This window comes from Oryza glaberrima, chromosome 5 (genome assembly GCF_000147395.1).
Source record: "Oryza glaberrima chromosome 5, OglaRS2, whole genome shotgun sequence".
Lineage (NCBI taxonomy): Eukaryota > Viridiplantae > Streptophyta > Magnoliopsida > Poales > Poaceae > Oryza > Oryza glaberrima.
In genome coordinates this window covers 24,855,001-24,879,572 of record NC_068330.1, presented here as the reverse complement: position 1 = coordinate 24,879,572, position 24,572 = coordinate 24,855,001, and the positions used below count along the sequence as shown (strand labels likewise).

Sequence of the window (24,572 nt, the reverse complement as noted above, 5' to 3'; positions counted from 1 at the left end):
CCTCCGCCACTTCGTCTTCTCCACCTCCTTCCTCTCCTTCACCGATCTCAACTCCCTCTCACGGACACTGCTTGCCGCACAGTGCCCGCCCTTCCCAACGCCCTCCAACCTGCTCGCCATCCTCTGCTGCTTTGTCGTGCTCCGACCTCAACAACATCCTCGCCATGGGCGTCGGCTCGCCACGCTGTCCCTTTGCCATGGGTGGAGGAAGTAGGACCCATTAACATGTGGGTCCCACCATTTTTTATCTTGTTTGTAGGCGCCTATTTTGTTTTAGTTATTTAGTTTTCAATTTTGCTCCTTTTATTTGTTTTCCGAAGTAAACTACCACGTAAGCGTCAATGCCACGTGGAACAAAAGACATGGTCAAATTAGCCTAGTAGGTACCACGACAGCCAAAAAAAGGGACAATACTACCGAGGGATCTCGTTTGCACTGGTTTTATAAGTTGGAGACCCGTTGTATCTGTTTTTTTTCAGGGACGTAAATCGGATTCGGTGTCAAATTAAGGGGCCCAAATGAACTTTTTCAGTCACTCAATGACAAGACGGGCCCACCTAAGTTGTACGGCGATTCGTACAGAGCGCTCACGTGGGCTTGGGCTGCAACTCCGCAAACCCACATCTCGTGTCAAGGCCACGTGAACTCTCTAATGCTGTGATCAGCGGTCAAGATTAACGCCCCATCTCGATACAAGTGCCCTTTTGGGTACAGTGAGACTGTACGAGAATGAAGGACGTTGCTGCGTCGAGTGCTAGCTGCTGTACAAATACAGCATAATTAAGCATGAGTCCAATAGCTCAACGACAAGGTGCCAACAAATGACGACTCTATAGGTAACGGGTTAATAATAAAAGAGGCAAAAAAAAAAAAGTAAAGAACCACTTGTACCTTTCACCTACGAAACAGGGTACAGTGCTACGTAGACGCAACGACCGGGTTAATTGTGTCCACTAACCCAAAGCGCAGGGCTTAATTGAAAAGGAGATGGAGAAGGGTTGGTAATCGAGTGGTGAGAAAGATACTGAAGATTTGACAGCGATTTTTGTGTCCTGTGTTGTGTTGTGTTGCGTCCGTATGTATTGGCGACGTCTGATCCGATGTACTCTTCAGGCTTCCAGATCGATAAGATGTGTTAACATAAGCAGGTAATCCTACTCCCCATTGCCGCAACCACAAGTTGCGTCCTTGATTCTGAGAGAGCTAAAGCTAATTGGGTAATCTGCATTGTTTGGTGTGATGATGCGTTGCATTTTTCAAATGTTATTGTTAAACTATTTGTTTGGAAAGACTTGTTTAAGGTGTACTCCCCTGTTTCATTTTTAACACAACCATGAGTTTTCGTTTCCAACTTTGATCGTCCGTATTATTTAATTTTTATTTTATTTTTTTATGATTAGTTTTTTTATTTTTATTAGATAATAAAACATTAATATTATTTTATGAGCGACTTATATTTTTTATTTTTTTAAATAAGATGGACAATTAAAGTTGGATATGTAAACTCATGATTGCATTTAAAATAGGACGGAGGGATTACGTCGAAGGCCCTATTTGATTCAGTCTATGATTATTATAATCTGTATTATTAGGAGTAAGCTAAAATAAACAAGTAGATTATTAAGATAGATTATTATAATCTATAAGCTAGATTAATATAATCTAATAATCTATAAGACCCACTGCTCTTATATACCTCCAATATAAGGGCATATACTGGAGAAACAAATAACTCGCAGCTTAGACTGAAATAAACAAAGCCTAAGTACCAATAGTTGTTCAAACTGTGACCGCGTACATCCTTTAAGGTGTAAAGGCTGGATTTTTAATCCATTTTCTAAAACAAACTATTTGCTTGGAATTCCTATGTTCTAAACCGAATTCGAATTAATTCGAACTTCGGCTGGCGGAATCGCGTTTCACGTACTGCTACACGTTTTTACGTTGGAAAGAGAGAGAAACGTACTACACGTTTCTGAATTCCAATGCTTATTAAAAAGGTAGTAGGAATCATCAAAGTGATCAAACCAATACAAAATCCACGATATATACATATGTATTAGTATTACCCACATACAAAAAAAAATCTGCATAAAGATTTTCTGCTACTACAAATCTGTCACACTTCAGTTCTAACACACGGCAATCCGAAGTCACACCATGACTTGACAAAAATATATATAATTAAGGAATTAATTAAGCAAACGATCAGCGAGAAAGAACGCTACAATACGTTAGAACGGGTGGTAGCTCCGGCGGAACGCGCCGGCGTTGGCGAACAAGCCGACGAGATCCTGCTTGTACGGGAGGAACGACGGCCTCCGGCCACCGCCATTGCCGCCTCCACTCGCGTAATATCTCCAGCCGCCGCCACGGCCACCGGCATCGCCGCTCGACGTCGTGGTCGTCCTCCCCTTACTACGGACGTCGGAGCCCGAGCTCAAGAACACGAACTTCTCCTTCCCGTCGCTGTGGCTCCGCCCGATGAGCCGCTGCCGCCACCGGAGGACCGACCCGGTCGAGCCGCTCTTCTGGCACCTCGCCGGAGAGTTAGAAACCGCTGGCGCGGGTGATCCGGGCGACCACAGGCAGTACGTCTCCGCCGGCACGCCGTCAAGAACGCCATCCTCGTCGGCCTGCTCCCCCGACGGCGGAGCCGACGCCCTCTCCTCCAGCAGAAGCTGCCCCAGCGGCACCCGCACGGTGGCCGTGTCAGGCTCCTCCACCTCCTGCACCGGCGGCGGCGACCGCGGGCGGCCGAAGACCGGGTACACGACAGCGCCGATGCGGCCGCCTCCAACCACACACGTGACAGCCGCCGCCGCCGCCGACGCCGCCGCGAAGGTGAAGTCCTCCTCGTCAGACTCTACAACGTCTTCGTGGACGACGGCGGCGGCGGCGGCGGTGGCGGCGACGCCACGGTCGCCGTCCGCCATGGCGTGGCTGGTGGTGGTGGAGTTTTTCTGTGGCGCGAGCTGCGCTGCGCTGTGGCCAACGGGGCGGCGGAAATAAAGGGAGGCGGGAGATGCGCGCGTGAGGTGGGCCACGGGCGGTTGCGCGTCGCGAGAAACAAGTGACGGCCGGTACGGCCCATAATCTAACCGACAGGTGGGCCCCACCAATCTCCCGCCAGTGATGAGGGGGGAGCTGGTTGGTCGGTTGGTGCGTGGGCCCATGAGGGCCACAGTGGGCCACGCGACACGTGGCGGACGATGCTTGAGTTGAGTTGCCATTTGGGAGAGGAAAAGAAAAGAAAAGGCTGGCATGCAATGGAAGGGAATAGAATGCAAGCTGGACAGCAAAGAATCCCAGTGGAATGGAACGGAATGGATTGGATCCATGTGCTTTTCTCATCGTTTTCTAGTGTCTCTTACAAGCCAATTTTTTTAAAAAAATTATTGTTGTCTATCTATTCTACTTGTTGCTTCCTTGAGCTCCAAATGGATCACCTACCACCGAGATCAGAAGACGTTGTTGGGTTAGCTCTAGAAGCAAAAGATGAAACTGAAAGGGAAACAACACAAAAGGAAAGAAAAAAATTAGCAGCTCTGGGGTTCCATTTAGCTTGTCCTAGGATCGATGCTTGTGATGTTTGATCTGTATGGCGTGTGATTGACGGCATGGCGCCCGGGTAATCTGCTCCGTTCTAAGTAAAGTATGTTTCACTCAAGATGCACGCCACGGTAACAGCAAAAAATCAAAGGCAGCACATGTAAATGTACTGTGCAGTACATACGCTACTCAACCAACATACTGTGAGCCCGTGAATTCACAAAAGAGTCGAACGGCTCTGCAGGGTTTTCTTTCCGTAAAATAAAAGGCATTTCTTCCTTGGAGGAAATAAAGGGCCGTTTTGGTTTGATAACAAAAACATACCCTACCAATTTATTGGCAAATTGAATAGTATGCGTGTTATTTTGGATTGAAGCCAAATATTTGGTAGTGCACTTATACTATTTGGTCATTTTTTAGAAGTTTCTTCACTACACTATAAGAATTTGACTTTATATTGGTAGCAATCCAAATGGTAGCCAAATAATTTTACCCTACCAATATTTTGGTAGTGCCAAAGTTTGCCTAGACTTTGGCACTACCAATAAATTGGTAGGGTAGAGAACCAAACAAGCACAAACTCTTTATTTTTTAGGGGTTTAATGGGCCAAGATGTTCTCTCTGGTGCTTGAGCTGACTCTTATTCATATCTACTTTTGTAGATAAAATAAATTTAATTTGACTCACTGAAATATAGGTCTAATTTGATTCGTATCTCTCATCAGCAAACCATGTGGCATACCATCAGATGTTGACGTCGGTTTGATTAGGTCAACGAACCATGTCAATGGAATTCGCCTTCAAAACTTTTGAGGAGTCATTTTACACTTGTTTTAATAGTCGATATGCTAGTATGTATTCCTTTTGCTATTAAGAAATACGAACATGATCAGACCTACATTGAGGGATTAATATTAGACTTTCTCCTTTTTTTTTAACGTTCGCCTACGCGACAAAAGTTTGATGGATCCAGTCGTCGGCCTAGTAGAACGGGCCCATCAGTTGCACGGGCTACAGTAAGTGCCAGATACGAGAGGGCCCATGAGTACTTCGGAAACTGCTTCCGTTGGGAACCTTTTTTACATTGAGATTCGTGCGCGCGAAAGGCTGCAGCACACGCTTTCCAGAGCCACACGCGCGCGCGAGGCGCGCACACACGCACGCACAGCGCACACGGCCACACGGGCGCGCGTGTGCACCCCGACAAATTCAATCGTACACGAAAACAGCTGGAGAAAACATCAAACCGAATAGTGGTGCAACCTTTGCACGTACTACGTTGACCCGTTCCCGCGCCTTGCGACGCCGGGGCGCGCGTCGCGTGGACTTGATCCGATCCGGCGCCGGCGCGGCGAGGCGTGGCGCGCGCGCTTCTCACGGGGTTTTCCCCGAGATGGACACACGGCCAAAGCCCCAGTGACCCATCTGGTACATCTCCTCCAGCCACGCCAGGTCCTCGTCGGTCGGGGCACCCGCGCCGGCGGTGGCAGCGGCAGCGGACGCGGTGTCGTCGTCGTTGGCGACGATGTCGGCGGCTTCTAGCTCTTCTTCCGGCTTCGCGATCGCCTTCTTCTCGCCGGCGGCGGCCGCCGACGTGGCGGCGACGTCGCGGACGCGCTTGTTGTGCAGCAGCGTCCGCCTCCGGCTCCTGAGGCGGCCGACGCAGCGGCGGCCGACGGCGAGCGGGGCCTTGACGAGCGCTAGGCTCAGCATGCTGACCACCGCGCACGGGCAGCAACCCAGCGCGATGCAGTCCGCGAGCATCACCGCCGCGCACGACCGGCACCTGCACCCCACACCGCCGCCGCCGCCGCCCGCCGTCGTGGGCCCCTCCTCCCCGTCGCCGTCGCCGTCGCCGTCGCGCCACCGCCGTGGCCGCTGCAGCTGCATGGCCCTGCTCATAGTTGAACAATGCGCGATTCGCGTCAGTGAGCGAGCGAGTGAGCTAGTAGCTGTAGTGGCACACACACTGAACTCGCCGGCGATCTCGAGAGGATGCAGGAAATGATCGCGACGTGACACGGCGAGCTTTGCTGCTAGCGTTTTGTAGGTAGGGTTCGGGTGCGAGCTGAGTAGTTACGACGTCGCAGTAGTAACGCATGCGCTGCATCCGTCAGACCGGGAGGCAGGTAAAGCGTTGTTACTGTCAGTAAACGAGCAGCTAGCTAGCAGCACAGTCGCATCGCAAAGCCGGAAACAGCAACGGTTATAAATGCATGCCACTGCCACGAGAGGAGAAGAGATGTTTCTCAGTTTTGGCCATCTCCTCCTCTCCACTGAAGCAAAGCCGAAGCTGAATTTAACCCTCTCAGCCAGAGACGCAGCAGCAGCAGAAGCAGTAACTTTGAATTCAGAAGGTGAGAGAGAGAGAGAGAGAGAGAGAGAGAGGCCATGCCATTGCCATTGCCATTGTCACACTGATCTCTTTTACTTGGAGAGAGGACATGGTAGCTACAGTGCTCGAAAACTGCAAGGTTGGGGCGCTTTTGGTCGCGGTTACGCCTTTTGGGAAGGGAGGGGGCAGGGGTTGGGTACCCGTGAGTTGAAGGCCGTGCAGTGCAGGGCGCCATTTCTGAGCAAAGTGGCTGTGCGTTTTGATCTAGCCACTGTGCCAACACGTCAGTATTCACAGGCTCTAGTACAGCTGGGAACTATAGCTGCCAACATCTCTCGATCCGCTGTCTGATTCCCCTTGTTGTTCCAGGACCCAGCAATACTACCTCACATGCATCCATGCATTAGTACTGACGTGAGAGTTCATTCAGAGTGAGAGAAAGAGAGTTGTTTGTGACTGTGTGAGTATGGGGGGGCCTGAGTGAGTTGATCATCAGATTCAGAGATTGCAGGGGGCTTTGGGACAAGTACGTTGATCAGATGCTGGACAAGGACAAATGCAACTGTGCAAGCAATGACTTTTTTCTGCATGTCATTATTGGATCAATGATAAAACAAGATGCATGGTTGTCTGGAAAAATGGCTGGAGGAGGAAGATCTGTGTACGCGTGCTGCATCCGAGAGGGGGCATCAGTGCATCTGTGCATGTGTGGAACATGTCGGGAGTGGACCGAATCTGATGGTTCTGAACTTCTGATCTCTGCTCGGCGTGCACATTGCATTTATCAATTCCTAGAATATTTTGACCGGAAAATCTTGTGTATATAAGCTCAGAAAATAATGCGTATGTAAGCAAAAACTGATCAAAGACTATATGGAAAATGGAAATATTGAGATAGTTTATTCACATGAAAAAATATCTTTGAGTGTGTTGTAGTAGCATATATGGCCAAGCTAAGGGGGAATCGATCGATAATTAAGCAACTAGTGCATTGACCAAAAATATTTTCGTTGTGAGAAGTTAGCTAGGCTTATGGTCACTCCACACCTTAATTAAAAAGAACATATTAGGCCTATACGATGTCCTACCTGTTTCAGAGGTTTTTCAGAGTTGTAATTACTATTGCTGATCAAAATATGAGAGTGCTAGCTACCAATCGTTACAAAAGCTAATATGTAGTAGCAGATAAAATCTACGAGCAGTACATGGCAATCAAGTTAGGAAGGGGCTATACTGTATATCTGTCTGTCCGTTGATCACAATCCACACATGTCGAGGTACATGGGCAAAAAGCTAGCTAGTAGCACCTAGCAATTCCTGCATTTCTGCCCATACACTGCAAGTGATCATGTCATGCTTTTCGGATCGTAGCGGCCGGAAAGGTAAGAAAATCACAGGCTTAAAGAAGCATATATCTTGTTCGAAATTCAGTGAGTGAGATCGTAGATTCAGGCTTTCAGCACCATTAGCTGCAGACGCCCAGATGGCAGCTCATGCATGTAATGCATTGTCGCCACATTCACTGAATTTGATGGTTTGGTCACATTTCCAATCAAACGCCTTAAATCGAGTGGAACAGAAAGAGATAGAGATGATCGAGGAAGAGTAGATTGGTGTACTTACTTGGAGTGGGAGATCATTGTAACTGCAGTTTCCTGATCCATGGACGTCGTTGCTGCCGTGCCGTCAGAGAATGGAAGAACCCAACACCACCGAAAGCTTCAGCTTCGACGATCCGTGTAGGTGTTGCTCAGCCGGAAGCGGAGACGACGCCTCCGCCATTCAAGATCGCAACGGGAAGAAGAGCCCGAATTCAGCGGAGAGAATAAGAGTTCTTTTTTTTTCTTTTTTACAACGGCTCATCGGAAAAACAGGGGAGGATTAATAGTTGTTTCATGCTGTGCAAATGCATGCATGGTGTTGCTTGGAGTCAGGAATATCTCAGAGAAAAATATCTCTCTGATGTACTAAGCTTCCACTAGGTTTGATTTGATGATTGTTTTCTAATCGGTGCAGGTAAACAGAGATTAGTATACTGAATTTGCCTTGCTGCTGCCGACCAGATCGGTCAGATCCAGATCCAGGTGTGGCGCTGTCAGATGTGAGCAATGCTCTGCAGCATCCCAGTTCATGTGCATTGTTGCCTCAGACATGCATAGGATAAGGTAATTTGCGTCCCTATCTAGTTAATTACACTAGACCGTGAGAATAATCTGCTGCTCTGCTGTCTTTGACCTCGATGACTCTGACAATGATGAGCAGGTGCTAACCTTCTGAAGCCACACAAGAACCCTACTCTCTGTCCTGCTTGCTGGCCTCTTCCTCTGTTGATCTGTTCTTGCATTTTTCACCATTCTTTTTTTTTGGCAAAATTATTAACCTGATGTATGCTAAGGATTTGTGTATTTCGTGTTGCGTTGAAATTGGAAAAGTGGAACATTTTCTGCAGGACTTGCTTTCGCAGTCGTCAAATTTTTGCCTTCCGTGGAGTTCAAACTTGTTCAGACATGGTATATTTAGCAACGAATATGTGATTTCACCAGCAGAACATCTTATCAAATTAGAACCTGATTCATGTGTCTTATTCACAATCTAATCACCTCCTTTACAGCTGTTTGAGACGAAGAAATTTTTCACATGAAAATTTCAGGGATAACTACCTACAGAATGAACAAGCATCTGTACATGGCGACCGAACGATCAGGCCGCCGGCGGCGGCGCCTCGACCGACGTCGCCGGCGGCGCGGCGGCCTCCATCTTGGCAATGGCGCCCGGGCCGCCGCCGCCGTGGACGAAGCCGCCCTCCATGTCGTCGTCGTAGTAGGCGACGCGGTCCCGGCGCGGCCGCGGCCGCAGGTGCTTCTTGGTGCAGACCTGCCCCAGGATGCAGGAGATCACCAGCAGCGCCGCGATGACGCCCAGCACGATGAACACCGGCGTGTACGACCCGCCCCCGCCGGTGGCCCCGGCCGCCGCCGCCGCCGACGTGTCCTGCCGCGGCGGCCGCATGGCGTGCGCGCCGCCGGCCAGAAGAGGCGTCGCCAGCGAGGACATCGACATCATGCAAACCTGTGCTTAGTGCAGAGAGAGCTAAGAACAATTTGGAGGCTACTTAATATCACTTGGGTAAATATGCTTGGAGTGAGCTTAAAGGCTGGGGTTAGTGTGGAAGGGGAGGATTGGAACTTTGCTACTTTCCAAATTTCCCCTTTTTGGCCATGACAAAGCCAAGGATCCTAGCACTTTTTTCTGACACATTGTGCACAGCAAAAGACAGAGAATGGATTTTTGTTCAAGCCAGAGGTTGAAAAGTTGTTACTGAATGCTAATCTGGTCCTTTTCTGCATGAATCTTGAGCAGAACAAAGAAGGATCGCTTGGCAGTGTGTGTCATTAGGCAGTAGATAGAGAGTGCAAAAGTACGAAGGAAGGGAGACTACTTGTCCCCTCGTGGTTATATGTCAGTTATGAAAAAAATTAAAAAAAATTAAGAAGATATATTAACATATGATATACCACTCCACAAACATGTAAGTTCAAATTTAACTTCTAAATCTCATAACGAAAAAACAAATTTTACTATGAATATATGTTAACTAGCTGTAGTTTAATTTATTTTTTTCGTTGTGAGATGTAGAAATTCAATTTGAACTGGTATGTTTCTAGAGTAATATATCACATGTTGATACATCTTCTAATTTTTTTTTATATTTTTTCATAACCATTTGAGCGAGATACAAACCCCTCAAGGGATCAAAATCCACTCTCAGGAGGACCTGTTTAGATGGATGTTATTTTGAACCATATAATTTTAGTAAATTAATAAATATGTTGATGTATTTATTTTGTTATGTAATACTATTGGTAATGTTGGGGATGTTATCAGCGTACTAAAATTTGGGCATTGCTAAATTTTGGAAATGTTATTTTTGACAATAATTTGAACAGCTCGAAATGCCACGTCAGGCATAGGCAAGTTTCTGAGTTATTCCTGGCCGTCCATCTCAGATCCAACGGCTGTAGAACACGGGAGGCGTGGCCACATCGCACTCGAACCCATCTACGCCTTATCTTATCGCGCGCGCCCTCCTCCCGCGTTTTTCTCCTCTCCCCGTCGCAGAGCAGAGCGCGCCATCCAGGAACCCGCGAGCTCGCCATGGCCATGGCTTCCACCGCCGTCTCCTCCACCCTACCCCTCTTCCACGTCCGCACCGCCTCCTCCGCTCCCGCGGCGCTCCGGTTCACCACCCGCGGCCGCGGCGGCGGCCGCCACTCCGTCGCCTGCAACTCCACGGCGGCTTCTTCCCCCAAGGTGCTCGAGCTCGGGGACGCCATCGCGGGGCTCACCCTGGAGGAGGCCAGGGGCCTCGTGGACCACCTCCAGGAGCGCCTCGGCGTGTCCGCGGCCGCGTTCGCGCCCGCCGCGGTCGTCGCGGCGCCCGGCGCCGCGGGCGGCGGCGAGGACGGCGCGCCCGCCGAGAAGACGGAGTTCGACGTGGTGATCGAGGAGGTGCCGAGCAGCGCGCGCATCGCGACCATCAAGGTGGTGCGCGCGCTGACGAACCTGGCGCTCAAGGAGGCCAAGGACCTCATCGAGGGTCTCCCCAAGAAGGCCAAGGAGGCCGTGAGCAAGGAGGAGGCCGAGGAGGCCAAGAAGCAGCTCGAGGAGGTCGGCGCCAAGGTGTCAATCGCCTGACCTCCCTGACGAACACGCGCTAGGCTACTAGGACACCCAAATCTTGCTCAATTTTTTGTGTGCATTACACCTCGAGACATTTTGTATCATCGTTGTTTCGCTGCAAGAATTGAATAACTGGATTTGCCAAATCATACATTCCGGTTTATACATTTCCTTTGAAGAATTGATGTGCATATGCAGATACTTTGCTAACTAGTATGGTGGCCCGCGCAGATTGTGTGGCTAGCATCATTATATTTTGTCACATAATAATATATATGTTTTCTCAATGTATTATTGAAATATATTAAAATGACAATATAATTTTAAATTTTGTACTACCTTTACGAAACTACTAATGTATAGTATTCATATTGTATTTTATATACGTGTTAGTTATTAATTATTTTTAATATCAAATTTTAGTTATTTGTAAATTATATTCCTATATGGACTCTAGGCTCTTCTTCCAATATTATTTATTTTTAATTCTAAAATTTTATTATTTCTAATTGTATTTCTATGTGGACTCTAAACTCATATTTCAATATTCTTTAATTTATAATTTCGAATTTAAGTTACTTCTAAATTGTATTCTTATATTGAATTTATACTCTTCTTCCTTTTTTTTAATTTCGAATTTTAGTTATTTGTAAATTATATTTTTATACGAACTCTAAACTCTACTTTTAATTTTATTATGTTTATTCTGAATTTTAATTAGTTTTAAATTCTTATATGGACTCTATACTCTAATTCTAATATTCCTTATTTTTAATTCCGAATTTCTATTATTTCTTAATTGTATTTCTATATGGACTCTATACTCTACTTATAATATTCCTTATTTTTAATTCTGAATTTCTATTATTTCTTAATTGTATTTCTATATAGACTCCAGTTTCCTCTTCTAATATTCCTTATTTTTAAATTCCGAATTTTAACTATTTGTAAATTGTATTTCTATATGTACTCTAGTCTCATCTTCCAATATTCCTTATTTTTTAATTCCGAATTTCAACTATTTCTAAATTGTATTTTTATATGGACTCTATTTTTCTTTTTCTTCGATTAATGTGGGAATTTCTAAGCCGTGAGAGCGAACGTGAAGGCTATTTTTTTATTTCTTTGATAAGTTAATAGATAGATTTGCTATAGCCTACATGATCGAACACAATCACCCATGATCCATTCAGCAATTGCCGTGGAGAGACTGCACCGTGGGCCACAAATCCTCGAGGGCCCAGAAGTTGTCGCTCGACGCTGCCAAGAACTCGTCGGAGACGACGACGTCACCAGCGGCGGCGGCAGCAGCACCGCCATCTTGTCCTCCATGGATTGAGCTCGCGTAGCCTGGCTGCAGCTGGTCCAAGTAGCTACCACTACTCATGCCGCTCGGCGTCGGCGCCTCAATGGCGTACTCTTGCGTGACGGCGACGGTGGCGGTGGTGGTCCGGCCGGAGACGCTGCTGCTGCCTTGGTCCTCGGCCACCGTGTTCTGGTGCACTGTAGCCGCAGGCATGATGCTTTCGCTCGTCGTCGTCGCGTAAATTCCGTCAGTGCTTTTCCTGTGCTTCTTCTGTATCTTGGTCCTCCAGAAGTTCTTGATCTCGTTGTCGGTCCGGCCAGGAAGGTACCTTGCAATCTTGGACCACCTGAAGAATCCAAGTGATCAATCTATCGATGATCCCTTCCAAAATTTTGTCAGCCAGTACTAAATGAGACATACTAATACTATAATTTTGGATATATATATATATATATATATATATATATATATATATATATATATATATATATATATATATATATATATATATATATATATATATATATATATATATATATATATTCGTAATATTAGCATGTGTCATTAGGGTTCACAATTCCAACGAAAACCGGTCGAATTTCGAGGTTTTGACGAGGCTCGAAAATAGAAGATGTCTGAGATTTTGATGAGTTTCATCCAAATTCAAATTTGAATTGATAAAAAAGGAAAAAAATCAAATAAAATCTTATAAATAGTATGATATTTATAAAATAAAAAAAGATGTATTCCATGTATTTACTGAAATTTACAGTACAAAAGAAAAGAATAACGAATGAAAAAAAGAAAAACAATCTCAGTTTACCTCTTTTTCTAGTTACCGATGAAATTTCGATGATTTCGCTCGGAATTTGACAAATCCGACCGGTTTTCGCGAGCTTATCGGTAAACTCAGGGAATTTGTATTTAAAGTTTGGTTTACGAAATTTGTTCGGAATCTACTAGCTTTGCACTGGATTTCGTGAAAACCGTCATTCCGCCAGAGCCCGAAACGGAAGACCATCTCGGAATCATAAATACTGTATGTCATAGCAATATTTTGCGATGGAGGCGATCGAGTTAATGTGCGTTACCTGTTGCCCCATCTGGCCTGTAGCTCGACGATGAGCGTGTGCTCCTCCGGCGTGATGTTGCCGCGCCGCACGTCGGGTCGCAGGTAGTTCAGCCACCGCAGCCGGCAGCTCTTCCCGGTACGGTTAAGCCCTGCAGCTTGATGGCGTGAAGATATATATATATAGAGAGAGAGATTTTCTACTATGCTTGGTATATATTAGAGCCATTGATTGCTCTTAATCTAACGAACTAAGATAGAAGGTACAGATGCAAAGGTACTTAAGAGTGTGGGCAGGTATAAAAGCTAGAAGGTTATAATGGTAATTGTCTTTTATCATCACTAATGGTTAAGGACCAATCAGTTGACAAGGAGCATATGGATGCCATGCCACAGCCACTGTACCGGCGGCGCGGGCGAGGGTGTTCCACGCGCCCTCGCCGTTGGCGGCGATGTAGTTGACGAGGCTGAGGTCCTCCTCCATCGTCCAGGGCCCCTTGCGCACCGCCGCCTCCACCGTCTGCACGCCGCCGCCGCCGCTCCCTTCCACCGTATACTGCATGGCTACCGGCGGCTCAACGACGTACGGACGATGGCGGCGGCGTACACACCTCGCCGCGCGACGGCCACGCTTATATACTGCACTGTACAAGAAGAACAGCATGCGCGCGCGGGGGAGGCTGGCACGACGTGACGCGAGGTGGCTGATGATGATGATACGATGGATGGATAGCAACTTCGGCACGCCTAACTCGGAAAGCCGCTCGCCGGGAGCCCCCGAAACGGCTGCAGGGGTTGGCGTGTCGCATCAAACGGGCGCTCGATCGTCTCGTTTGGCCTTGCACTGCCTTTAACTTCTTCGGCAACTGATCGTATCATAGTTACGTGCAATTGCCATTGGTTTGGATCTATGTACCTTTTCCTCTCCATTGGTTATTTCGCACGTGCGAATTCCATGGAAATGTTTACGTGGAGCTAGGTTGGATCTCCACGTCAAAGTTCAGTCTCAATCTGTCAATCATGCTCTGACTAGGTAGCTGATTAATTTTTAGCAGGGAGATGAAGCTGAATTTGCTAGTTAGGGGAGATTTTATTATTTACCGTCCTTCCAAAAAGACAGTTTCAAGTGTCACTTTTCTAAACTTTCATTCCCTACCACTTGTGCCCGCCGCTAGGGTTGAGGACTGTTACGAACCTCTGTAGTTGTAACAAGGACCTCCACGACAACTGGTGTGCCCTGTCTCGTTGGACCACTGGTTGCTCATGCTCTTTAACTGTCCTCACTCACTGCTCGTCTTTGATGCTATGGACCGTTCCTGGAACCTCTACCACGCTCGCACCATGCGTGGGGGCCGTGCTGGTGGCTTCCTCAGGTGGTCTCATCCTCTACCACTCGTCGGCCATGGGCAATTTTGCCGTTGCCATCCTGCTCATCAGTGCGGCTGACCGTAGTGACTGCAATAGTGTGGCCTATTCTTAAGCCGCTCCTTGTAGGTGATCCCTAGGGTATTTTGGTCTTTTCACGAGGGTATCCACGGGCCAATAAAAAAACCAGCCACGTAGATAGGAATTGGGCAAAGAGTGACACACGAGAGAGAATTAGTGAAGATCGGGTAGTAAATTACAACAGAAATTTAGGAGTGATATTTAAAAACTGATTGTTGGAGGATGTCAAATAGTAAATTCTCCCGCTAGTTAGTAGTACATCGTGGTATTACCAACCGCGTGAAAGATTAGCTCAAGACACATCAGAGGCAAATCGTACTAAGGAACAACACTACGAATTAATTGTGGAACGGAGTGTGTAAGCAGGCAACTAACTACATACTCCCTCCGTCCCATGAAAAACCAATCTAGTACCGGATGTGACACATCCTAGTACTATGAATCTGGACATACATATGTTTTCGTAGTATTATAATATGTCACATTCGATTCTAGATTCGTTTTTTTATGAACGGAGACCAACCTAGTACCGGATGTGACACATCCTAGTATTATGAATCTGAACATACATATGTCCAGATTCGTAGTACTATAATATATCACATCTGATCTTAGATTCGTTTTTTATGGGACGGATGGAGTATAGGCAAAGATATATGGTTGCTATTCCTTAAACTATTGTTGCTTGGATAAGCAGCTTGCAGGCTTGAAGGTTGCAATGGATCTTAAGCTTTTGCGTGATGCATGAGAGTGAGGGTACTCGTGTTTAATTCTGCAAGTATCTTATCGAGTGAACCCGAGTTAATGAAAACCGTGTACTCTAGTGCCCAACTTCCATAGCTACAAACAAGACCACGTTCCTGAATCCTGAATCCTGAATCCTACAGTTTGGCGTAACGTCTGTACCAAACTGTTTCATTTCCAGCTGCTAGCTGAAGTGCAAATGCACCACTACTGCTGGAAGCCACATTTGCCAAACCCATTAGCTTTCTGCTGGTAACCGTAAGCAGCCCAAAGTCCACAGATTACGCCACATGTTTCATGCCTCTGTGAAATGGACTATCGACGTCTATATGCGTTTCAATCATAAAAGAGCCCCGATAAAAGAAACAGGACAGGGTTGCACAACAGGCAGCAGCCTTGAGCCCTTGACTATGTTCTAACATATACTCCATCTGTTTCACAATGTAAGACTTTCTAGCATTGTCTATATTCATATAGATGTTAATGAATCTAGACACATATATGTGTAAAATCAAAGGTGTTTTTAATTATTATTCTGTGATGAACCATTGGCATCTGTGATTATTGGTTTTCATATTTGAAGATTATTGACGAAGTGGTTTTGGAGATGATTGGATTTACAGGTGTTAAACATGTATTGCTGGATTTGGTCCGATCAGACCGGACATGGGTTGCCGGTCAGACCGGCGGTTATCGAGCAGTCAGACCGGCCAGCCCGCGGTCTGATTGGCCGACCCTGTGTCGGTTTCGGTTTCGGGTTGTTTGTTTGGATATCCGTGATTGTTTTATGTTTATGTTTTCTAGAAGGATACTATGCATATGTAATACTGTTGTTTGCTACTAATGAGTCAAGTTGAAGATAGCTTGGTCTTGGAATATGGTTTCTTTGTTTGCTTCATGTGTAGGTGACTCGATGTCTCGGGAGAGTATTGCCGGTGATGGATCGGGAGTCGACTTGGGGATAAGGCGATGTCCGTGACGGTCAGATATCATGCGGGATGCTTAGGCTAGAGTTCAATGTACGTGGTTGGTGAAGATTCCATATGGCATACGATGGAGGTATTGTGTGCACATGGGATACGGAGTTGAATTTGGAAGGAGTCCAAATTTGGTATGATTGGAGTTTGTAAAGTTTGTTTCTGGTACGAGAAGGTTTCCTAGGTGGATTAGGACTTCTAGTATGAGTTTGGTTCGTGGCTTTAGGCTGCCTACCTCGTGTATAAATAGAGAGGGAGTGCGAGGCTTCCCGGTATCACTTTTGAGAGCATTTAGTTAGGGTTTCGAGTTTAGTCGAGATTTTGGTGAGTAGTGCTGTTGTCGCACTTTGTAAACACATAGAAGAGTAATAAAGTTGTCATCTACTTTGAGATTTCTTCGATTTGTTTTCTCGGGTGCGGCGGTCCAACCGGTGAGACATCTACTTCGAGAGTTCTTCGATTTGTGTTATATCGGGTGCGGCGGCCCAACCAGCGAGACATCGGCGGTTAGACTGGCAGCATCTCGGCGGTTAGACCGACGGAGTACCTGCTGTCAGACCGGCAACGATTACAGGCGGCAGGAGCTGATCTCGGCGGTTCGACCGGTGTTACTATCTCAGTCAAACGACGACTTCCAGGCGGTCAGACCGGTTATCTACTTCAGTCAGACCGCGATCCGTCGAATTTAAGGGTAACTTTTGATTCCACAAAAACTTTTGGTTTTTGGGCATACCAACCATTCATCCCCCCTCTGGTTGGTTTAGTTCTTTATGTTTCGATCCCACAATATACGTAGAGATTCATTACTATATATATGAATGTGTGTATTGCTAAAAAGTTTTACATTGTGAAACGGACGAAGTACTATAATACTAGGGTACTGTATCATTTACAGGTTGGTTAAACGCCTTTTCTACATTAGACTCACCAGTATCCAGCACTTTTCATGTACAGAACTTGGGTACAAACGACACTGGCAAGTTTTGCATACCTTCGTGTACACCTTCGACAACATGTGGTGGACTATAGCTGGACGAACCGCTGCCAGGGGCAGGCTTTGCCTAATACAAACTATAACGTTGCATGCGTTTATTTCCGTGGCAATATAAACATCATCACACATTTTATGATACTAGTACATGCTATGCTACTGGACTATCCCCTGTTCTCTCTTTAGGATGTCTACTCGTTCCCCTTATCCAACTTTGCCTTCTTCGCTTCATAATCCTTCACGGCGGCCTTGATTGCATCCTCTGCAAGCATGCTGCAGTGGAGCTTTACAGGCGGAAGCGATAGATGCTTCGCTATCTCACTGAAAACAGGACATGATAAGTCAATAGAACTCCAATGAGCACAATAAAGCTTGTGCCCAAGCAATGCTAGCCACAGGCGGAAGACAATAGGATTGTAAGTGAAACTCACCATAATATGGTAAAGGATGTTTCCTAAAAATGAGGGATGAGCCTACGGTCCCTGAGATGTACTACCTCTGGTTATATGTATTTGCTATGGGACTCCGGTTTGATAAAAGTACAGAGCAGGAAATAGAGGAAATGTATGACATCGTTGACTTTTTTAAATTCATTTCGAACTTCATATGTTCTATAAATATTTGTGCAAATAGACATTTATATTAATAGTATCATACATTTACAAAATGCAGAAAGTAATAATTCTCTATTATAAAAAAATTTGGTACCTCCTAATACCAAGGCACAATGGAGCAAGCTGACATAAAAGAGAGAACTTGTAACATCAAATAGATAACTTTATTTAGTTAATAGATAACTAAGCATTCGGGAATTTCACGGGATTTAGAAGACCTAAGTTTTCCACCTCCATTCTTCTTTTGGATTAGATGCCTTATCTTGCATCTAACCATTCACAGATATGAGATGAACACCAATGTGGGCCTACTGCCTACTGCAGGCCTGGACAACACACTTTGGGGTGGGTTTTGCAGAAGATAAAGTGGTTCAGCTTGCTGTTAAAACTTCTCTCTTTTATATCAGTTTGCTCTATTGTTTTCTCCTTCTTCTCCAATCAGTATTGAGGTACTAAATTTTACACTAGATAAAATTTGCAGTCCTGAAGTATTACTATGAAGTTCCGACAATTAACATTCAGATGCAGGGTACAGCTGCGCAAGAGGTAAAAATAAATGTAGATGTGCTGGTGCACTACCAGAAAAACCGGTCGTTGTCCCAGGCTTGCAATTGGAAACCATTAAAACTCCAAGCAAACTATAGTAAAAAAGACAGGCTAAAACTTAAGGATACATGAATTTAACATTTGCCCTGGTATTTTCAATGAATTTGCAGACTCAATGGACATGGTAGTCACTACCATGAGTCAGCCAATGCTTCCAAGAAAAAGCAGCAATCAGGCATTGTGCTCAAATCTATAAAAGCAAATAGATATCATCAAGCAAATAAGAACAGAAAATATCCTATGACTACCAATGCTGCAAAAAAAATCAAGCCCATATCCTGAAGCCCATACCACCGAGCCATCTAGAGGACACTCTAGTGTATCTCACAAGAAACTAATGAATCTTATTGCTGAGAACTAACATAGAAAACAACCTTTATTGCTGAGAACTAACATATAATGCAAAGACTACATCAACAAGAAAACAAAGACCCCACAAAAAAAAGGACTAGATCAGCAAGTACAGCAGTTATTTACCTGTTCTTGATTGAAGCTGCATCCTCCATTTGTTTTCCCTTCACCCACTCACTGGCTGAAATTAAAACTATATTAGAGAGACAAACTTTTTAACCTCAATTGTAATATAGTAATAATGATATTAGGAAAAGCCATGCATGATAGTAAGAATTGTATCTATGCAGTCTAGAGAGAGCCAGCCAATAGCCATTTCAACTTTATAACTTCATAAGCACGCATATTATATCTAAAAGAGACTTCTAAACCCAAAAAAAATTGTATCTCAAGTATGTTAACTGATTGACACTCCATGCAAAATTAACTTTTTCGGCTTCTTAAACATTGAAGTCAATATATTTTTGGTGCACCCTAAATGCATATCAAGTGTGTCAAATGTTATTGTGACCGCAATGACAGCTAGATTGGCTACATAATGGCAACATGTTAGGAGACAAGTCCAACATGTTAAGGAGACAGCAATTAATTGGATACATAACGGCACGTCCTCATGTTATTACCTAAAAGACACTTGCAAACAATTAAAAGGTCAACAGAGTTCAATTGCTAAATGCGAATTTATGGAATAATGTACAGATATTTGCAGTTTTCAACATAAGAGTGCTTATCACTATCTCAAATCTTAACATAGTAAGCAAGAGCAGTCACTGAATCAGTTGGTTGATCAACCTCAAAACAACTTGTGAGTGATTCAGTGACTGCTCTCCTAACATGTTGGCCTTGTCTCCTAACATAAGACATAGGATCCACAAAGTAATCTGGATACTAGCCGTGGAAATGGGAATTTCTGTGTTAGGATATATGATATCTACAAATATACAATGCCCACACGATATATCTATACCCTATAAAAACTAATATGAACACATTAAGGCAACAGCGTAGAATATTAGAACCAATAGCATCACAAAAAAGTAAGTCAAACTCAATTTCAGCCATCTACTATAATTCTCAGATTCACAATATTGCAATGTTCAGGTAGGCATATTCGTAATTTTGAACTAGCGGGGACGGCACTATTCAATACTAAGGGCTTTGCAATAATAGAATTTGATTGAAATGGAACCAAAACCTACAATAACTTCCCTATTTTACAAATTTCATCGCCACATTCAAGTGCGACATCAGTCACTTCCATGATTCGTACAATTACCCACCAGATTTTCACAAGCACACCGATACTGGGGATCTAGGTTTACTCACCGACGGAGGAGGAGGCGATGGCGGAGCCGCACCCGAAGGTCTTGAAGCAGGCGTCCACGATCCTACCGGACTCCTCGTCGACGCGGATCTGCAGCTTCATGACGTCGCCGCACGCCGGCGCGCCGACGAGCCCCGTGCCCACGTCGGGGTCGTCCTTGTCGAACGTCCCCACGTTCCGCGGGTTGTCGTAGTGGTCCACCACCCGCTCGTGGTACCCCCTCCTCCTCACAACGGCCACCGCCGCCGCCGCCGCCGCCTCTCCAGCGCCGCCGCCCGCCGGGCGCAGCCCAACGCCGAGGAGACGCTTCCCCGCCGCGCGCAGCATCGTCGCCGACGAATTCTCGCCTTGATCGGGATGGAGTGGTCGACGCGTCTCTGGATTTCTCTCCTCTCTCTGCTTCTCGCCACGAACGCGTGTGCTCCGCTAAATATGGCGAAGATATGGAGTGGCTTCGTGGGCCTCGGGAGAAGCGACACGTGGAGCCCACGTGGGTGGACGGGCTTACTCCGCGGGGGAGAATGGCGGTTCGGTTCAGCGTGCGAGAGATATGGGCCTTGTAGTATTGGACCGTGATTTTCTTGACAGATATTTGGGCCTGGGCCTCCTCACTTTCGAGGTCATCAGATCAGGGCTATATGCTGCTTGCCTGCTTCTTCTACACGTCCATGTCCAAGTGTACACGTGCTCTGTCACTCTCGACTTCATCTCGTAGTCACCCTGTCCATTTCATTTTCTAGAGCACGTAACTGTCACGAATTTCTTGTGGCAATCAGTTCGAGAAAACAAAAAACAGCCGTTTTCTTTATTCTGTTCATATCCCCTGTCCGTCTGCATCGAAACTAGAAAAATTGCCCGGTACTTCATCGATATTGAGTGAGTGCAAACTTGAAATTGAATGGATGAATATTGAGGTACTATTCCCTGAGAAAAGAAAGGGGGGAAAATAGGCAAGAAATTCCACCGGATGGCTCTTGTACTGAATCTAATCTCAATGTCAAACAACCCGCGTTACAACAGCGACACCGAGCTAGCTTAGATCCCGTTCTTCTCGGCTGCTTCTTCACATTATTGTTATAGTTTATTTGATCCATTCTTCTAAAAAAAATTATATTTGCGGTGCAACAAAACAGGAGGGTGTAATTTAGCGCAAAAACTTTCTAATTACCGTACGAGTGTAACAACTTGTGAGGACGGTTTTATTTTAGTCCAATAAGTTAAGAAGTGATATGACAACTTAATTATTTTGAGCATTTGATATACATATTTAATTTTTTAGTACTTATTTTGTACTATACTTGTGCGGATTTGCATAAACATATTTAGTTTTTTTATTGTAATAATTGAAAGTCAATTAATCTTTACTATGTAGAAAATATTATACTTCAATTGAGATTTCAGAAGGTGAATAAAAAAATCAAACCGGTGATGCGAATTGGATGTGCCATGTAAATTTTAAATATTAAATTTAAGATTAGGTAATATCCATAGAATTGCTAAGATTAGGCAATATCTATAGAATTGCTATGTGATGTTATATTAATATCATGAAAATAACTCGCCTAGTACTTGTTAACCAAAATAGCACGTACTTACACAAGTTGTTGCCCCAGAATATTTCTTGCACTATATAATACACTCATTTATCAAGTTGTTGCACTTAGACATTTATTGCTCTCAAGTTGTTGCACTGTGGGTGTAATTTACTTAAAAAATCTACTGATTGGTTAAACTTTTTTTCTAACCTGTTTTGTTAACTTATTTTTTAAAAATATTTAATTTATCTTTATAATCAAGTAGATAGCCCATGATAATAATTCACTCAGAAATCTATTTCTACTATATGGTTCTTGTACTATCTGCACGAATTTATATTAGCATCAGACCGAGAAAAAACAGTGGTTTGCTTGCATCAATTCGTACCCTCTGTTCGTATACATCCAACTAGAAATCGCCCGGCACTTCGCTGGTACTTAAGTGTTGAAATCTTGAAATTCCCCATTAAAAAAATGGAAATTGAGGTTAGAAACTCCACTATATGGTTGTTGTATTAAATCTAATCTGAATGTCAAACAATTGACGTTACAACAGCGTCACCAAGCTGGTATTAAGTGTTGAAATTCTTGTTGGATGGATGACAATTGAGGTGCCATTCCCTGCGGGAGAAAAGGAAAATTGAGGTTAGAACGATGGTTCTTGTACTAAATCAGTAAATCTATTCTAAATGTCAAACGATGCACGTTACAACAGCATCATCGAGCTAGCTTAATTCAACCATGTTTTCATGGCTACAGTAACCAGTTACACACGCTTTCGTTATCTGCTTGTTGGCTTAGACAGCTAAAATTTAAATTTAGAGTTGATTTTATGAAATATTATGGTCTATGTTTCAGATTTAACTTTTAAACAACAAATTTTATTGCCTTATTTATCTGATATAAAAGATTATGCATGATTTTTTATTATCTTTTCACATTTCTTTGGATATCAACCTTAGCTCAACCCACCAGCTACGGACGCAAGACAGGAACGAGTTATGGCTGCTAAACTCTGCTCATGAAAGTTCTTAGGAAAGCTTGTCCATCTGGTCAAAGTGCAGAGTCTAGATTAAGATAATTAATGATACGTACATCCGTGACCTCTTGACCTTTCTGCTCTCTATCGTCAGCAAATAACCAATCCATCCAGGACAAGAATTATATAACTTGACATTGCTGTCTTCCAGAGGCCTTGGGTATACAGATGTTGTTCAACAAAAAAAAATAGTACATGGTTAGCTATTTTTAAGCTAACCTTACAGTGTTTAACGATTTGTCAAATCAGTGAATCAGATATGATTACACATCCCATCCACACTTACGTCTGACGTTGCAAATATTTCTGTGTTGATTAATCGTTGATTTGGCATGCCCCATGCACCATGCTAGCTGCGAGGTTAACTTACATTAACCGTTTCTAGAGGTTTTGGTGGAACGTCAACTTCAGAATCGATCCATCGCCATGTCCATTTCAGAAGCCTTGCACTTACTATCTTACTGATTGGATGCTGCCATAACAAGTAAAAGATTACTATCGTGTTCTGATATTGGAGAAAGGATGTGGACGACGCTATGCAAGGTTGCCAACTGATGTTGTTTCAAAACATAGGCCCAGTTTAGTTCCAAACTATTTCTTCAAACTTCTAACTTTTTCATCACATTAAAACTTTCCTACACACACAAATTTTCAACTTTTTCGTCACATCGTTCCAATTTCAAACAAACTTTCAATTTTTGGTGTGAACTAAACACAGCCAGATTCTAGATGACCGGGCTCACTTCTGGACTGAACATTCTTCTATCTGAAGATTTGACCAAAGTAGAGTGCTTGAACTTTCTAGTTGGAGTTGCTGCAACAACTTTTTTCTGGGGTACCAGAGCCATCGTCGATATATTTGCAAACAAAAAGTAATTTGTGAATAAAACTTTTATTATACGTGTTCTTAGCGATCTAAAAGCAAAAACTGAAAAATGAACTTCGATGAGAAAACTTCAAAATCGGCTCCAAATTTAAGGTTGAAAATTCAAATTCCTATGTGTGATAGCACTACTATACCAAACAATTTTGCTATGCTCATCTCTGTTATTTCAGTGAAGATTATGATATCTCTCAAACATCCATGCAAGTAAACCTTTTTGTTTAAGGCTCCAGATGTAGGTGATATATTTAACTGAAGATTGCATGACCTTCTGCCCTTCCATTTTTTTATGTGTCCAAGAGGAACAGCTCATGTTACAAGTTGCATCTTACACCTAAAGTTACTTTATTTTAGAGGGCAATGGCATGTAGCGTCTGCAAGGTGAGTTGCCATGCCTTTGCAAGATCGATGAGGCATTGTCTCCAAGAAGTAGGCCTGAATCTTTTTGCACATGCCTGGATGCCTGATGCTGGTGGTAACAGGGGGACATTTCCAAGACCATGCACTAGAAAAAGTCCCAAATAGTTAGGGGAAAAACTGTCTAAATATTATCTTGCTCTTTCAAAAGTTGCCTTGTCTATTCAATTTATCTGTGCATCTCTTTGTTGTATAGCAACTGGAGTGAGAAGATGGTCAGATAGTGGGTCCAAAAGTCACTCGTACAATGATGAAAGCTTACAGCCATACAGTGTTTTCTGATGCTTCTTCAGTTTTGAGTATTTTCTTCAGTTTGGAGCATCATTGAGTTTACAGTGCTTGTCCTGCTTGTTTCTGTTACAAAAAGGAGGTGCTTTCTGAAAGGCCTGAAACAGTAAAAGGGTGCGTAGCTTTTTGACAGGTTTGCATTATATCCTCTTTTCACATGCCATCTGGAAAACATGTTGTACTAGTAAATTGCCATTGCATTCTAAACCAAATTGCATTATGGCAAATTAATCTGATTGTCTCACATGGTCCCAAGCTGGTCTAGCAAATCATCTGAATTTGCCAGGCCGGAATTTTTGTGTCATGAACATGGTCTCTCGGATTGCTACCTCCAGATTCAGTACAGTCTGTCAAAGCTACCAACTGCTCACCAGTCAGCTTCCTCCACCACTGCAGTCAGAGACATGCCGTACTT

The 24,572-nt window shown here is 44.4% G+C and overlaps 5 protein-coding genes across 5 annotated transcripts; 1 reads left to right on the top strand and 4 right to left on the bottom strand.

The window, feature by feature from the left end:
* Positions 1–2,019: 2,019 nt before the first annotated feature.
* LOC127773086 (uncharacterized) lies at positions 2,020–2,987 on the bottom strand. The gene has a single exon (XM_052299100.1). The coding sequence runs from the start codon at positions 2,934–2,936 to the stop codon at positions 2,235–2,237; it is 702 nt and encodes a 233-aa protein (XP_052155060.1). The 5' UTR covers positions 2,937–2,987; the 3' UTR covers positions 2,020–2,234.
* A 1,596-nt stretch (positions 2,988–4,583) lies between these two features.
* On the bottom strand, positions 4,584–5,634 carry LOC127774064 (uncharacterized). The gene has a single exon (XM_052300335.1). The coding sequence runs from the start codon at positions 5,452–5,454 to the stop codon at positions 4,927–4,929; it is 528 nt and encodes a 175-aa protein (XP_052156295.1). The 5' UTR covers positions 5,455–5,634; the 3' UTR covers positions 4,584–4,926.
* Positions 5,635–9,974: 4,340 nt separating this feature from the next.
* Positions 9,975–10,718, top strand: LOC127774063 (50S ribosomal protein L12, chloroplastic-like). Its single transcript, XM_052300334.1, has one exon. The coding sequence runs from the start codon at positions 10,043–10,045 to the stop codon at positions 10,580–10,582; it is 540 nt and encodes a 179-aa protein (XP_052156294.1). The 5' UTR covers positions 9,975–10,042; the 3' UTR covers positions 10,583–10,718.
* Positions 10,719–11,347: 629 nt separating this feature from the next.
* Positions 11,348–13,537, bottom strand: LOC127774062 (transcription factor MYB21-like). The gene is made up of 3 exons (XM_052300332.1): positions 13,348–13,537; positions 12,965–13,094; positions 11,348–12,219 (listed from the first exon to the last, which is right to left on the bottom strand). Exons 1-3 carry the CDS (start codon positions 13,502–13,504, stop codon positions 11,757–11,759), a joined length of 750 nt encoding a protein of 249 aa, XP_052156292.1. The 5' UTR covers positions 13,505–13,537; the 3' UTR covers positions 11,348–11,756.
* A 3,359-nt stretch (positions 13,538–16,896) lies between these two features.
* Positions 16,897–20,397, bottom strand: LOC127774065 (iron-sulfur cluster assembly protein 1-like). Its single transcript, XM_052300336.1, has 3 exons — positions 19,998–20,397; positions 18,798–18,852; positions 16,897–17,421 (listed from the first exon to the last, which is right to left on the bottom strand). The coding sequence occupies exons 1-3, from the start codon at positions 20,320–20,322 to the stop codon at positions 17,292–17,294; spliced, it is 510 nt and encodes a 169-aa protein (XP_052156296.1). The 5' UTR covers positions 20,323–20,397; the 3' UTR covers positions 16,897–17,291.
* Between the last annotated feature and the right edge of the window lie 4,175 nt (positions 20,398–24,572).

Excerpts from the sequence above, each read along its gene's own strand:
- LOC127773086 (XM_052299100.1), bottom strand. The coding sequence starts at position 2,936 with ATGGCGGACGGCGACCGTGGCGTCGCCGCCACCGCCGCCGCCGCCGCC.
- LOC127774065 (XM_052300336.1), bottom strand. The coding sequence starts at position 20,322 with ATGCTGCGCGCGGCGGGGAAGCGTCTCCTCGGCGTTGGGCTGCGCCCG. Across the intron at positions 18,853-19,997 it reads CATCGCCTCCTCCTCCGTCG|CCAGTGAGTGGGTGAAGGGA; the intron begins GTGAGTAAACCT and ends TTTTAATTTCAG. Across the intron at positions 17,422-18,797 it reads GCAGCTTCAATCAAGAACAG|TGAGATAGCGAAGCATCTAT; the intron begins GTAAATAACTGC and ends TCCTGTTTTCAG.
- LOC127774063 (XM_052300334.1), top strand. The coding sequence starts at position 10,043 with ATGGCCATGGCTTCCACCGCCGTCTCCTCCACCCTACCCCTCTTCCAC.
- LOC127774064 (XM_052300335.1), bottom strand. The coding sequence starts at position 5,454 with ATGAGCAGGGCCATGCAGCTGCAGCGGCCACGGCGGTGGCGCGACGGC.
- LOC127774062 (XM_052300332.1), bottom strand. The coding sequence starts at position 13,504 with ATGCAGTATACGGTGGAAGGGAGCGGCGGCGGCGGCGTGCAGACGGTG. Across the intron at positions 13,095-13,347 it reads CACCCTCGCCCGCGCCGCCG|GGCTTAACCGTACCGGGAAG; the intron begins GTACAGTGGCTG and ends ATCAAGCTGCAG. Across the intron at positions 12,220-12,964 it reads CAGGCCAGATGGGGCAACAG|GTGGTCCAAGATTGCAAGGT; the intron begins GTAACGCACATT and ends TGGATTCTTCAG.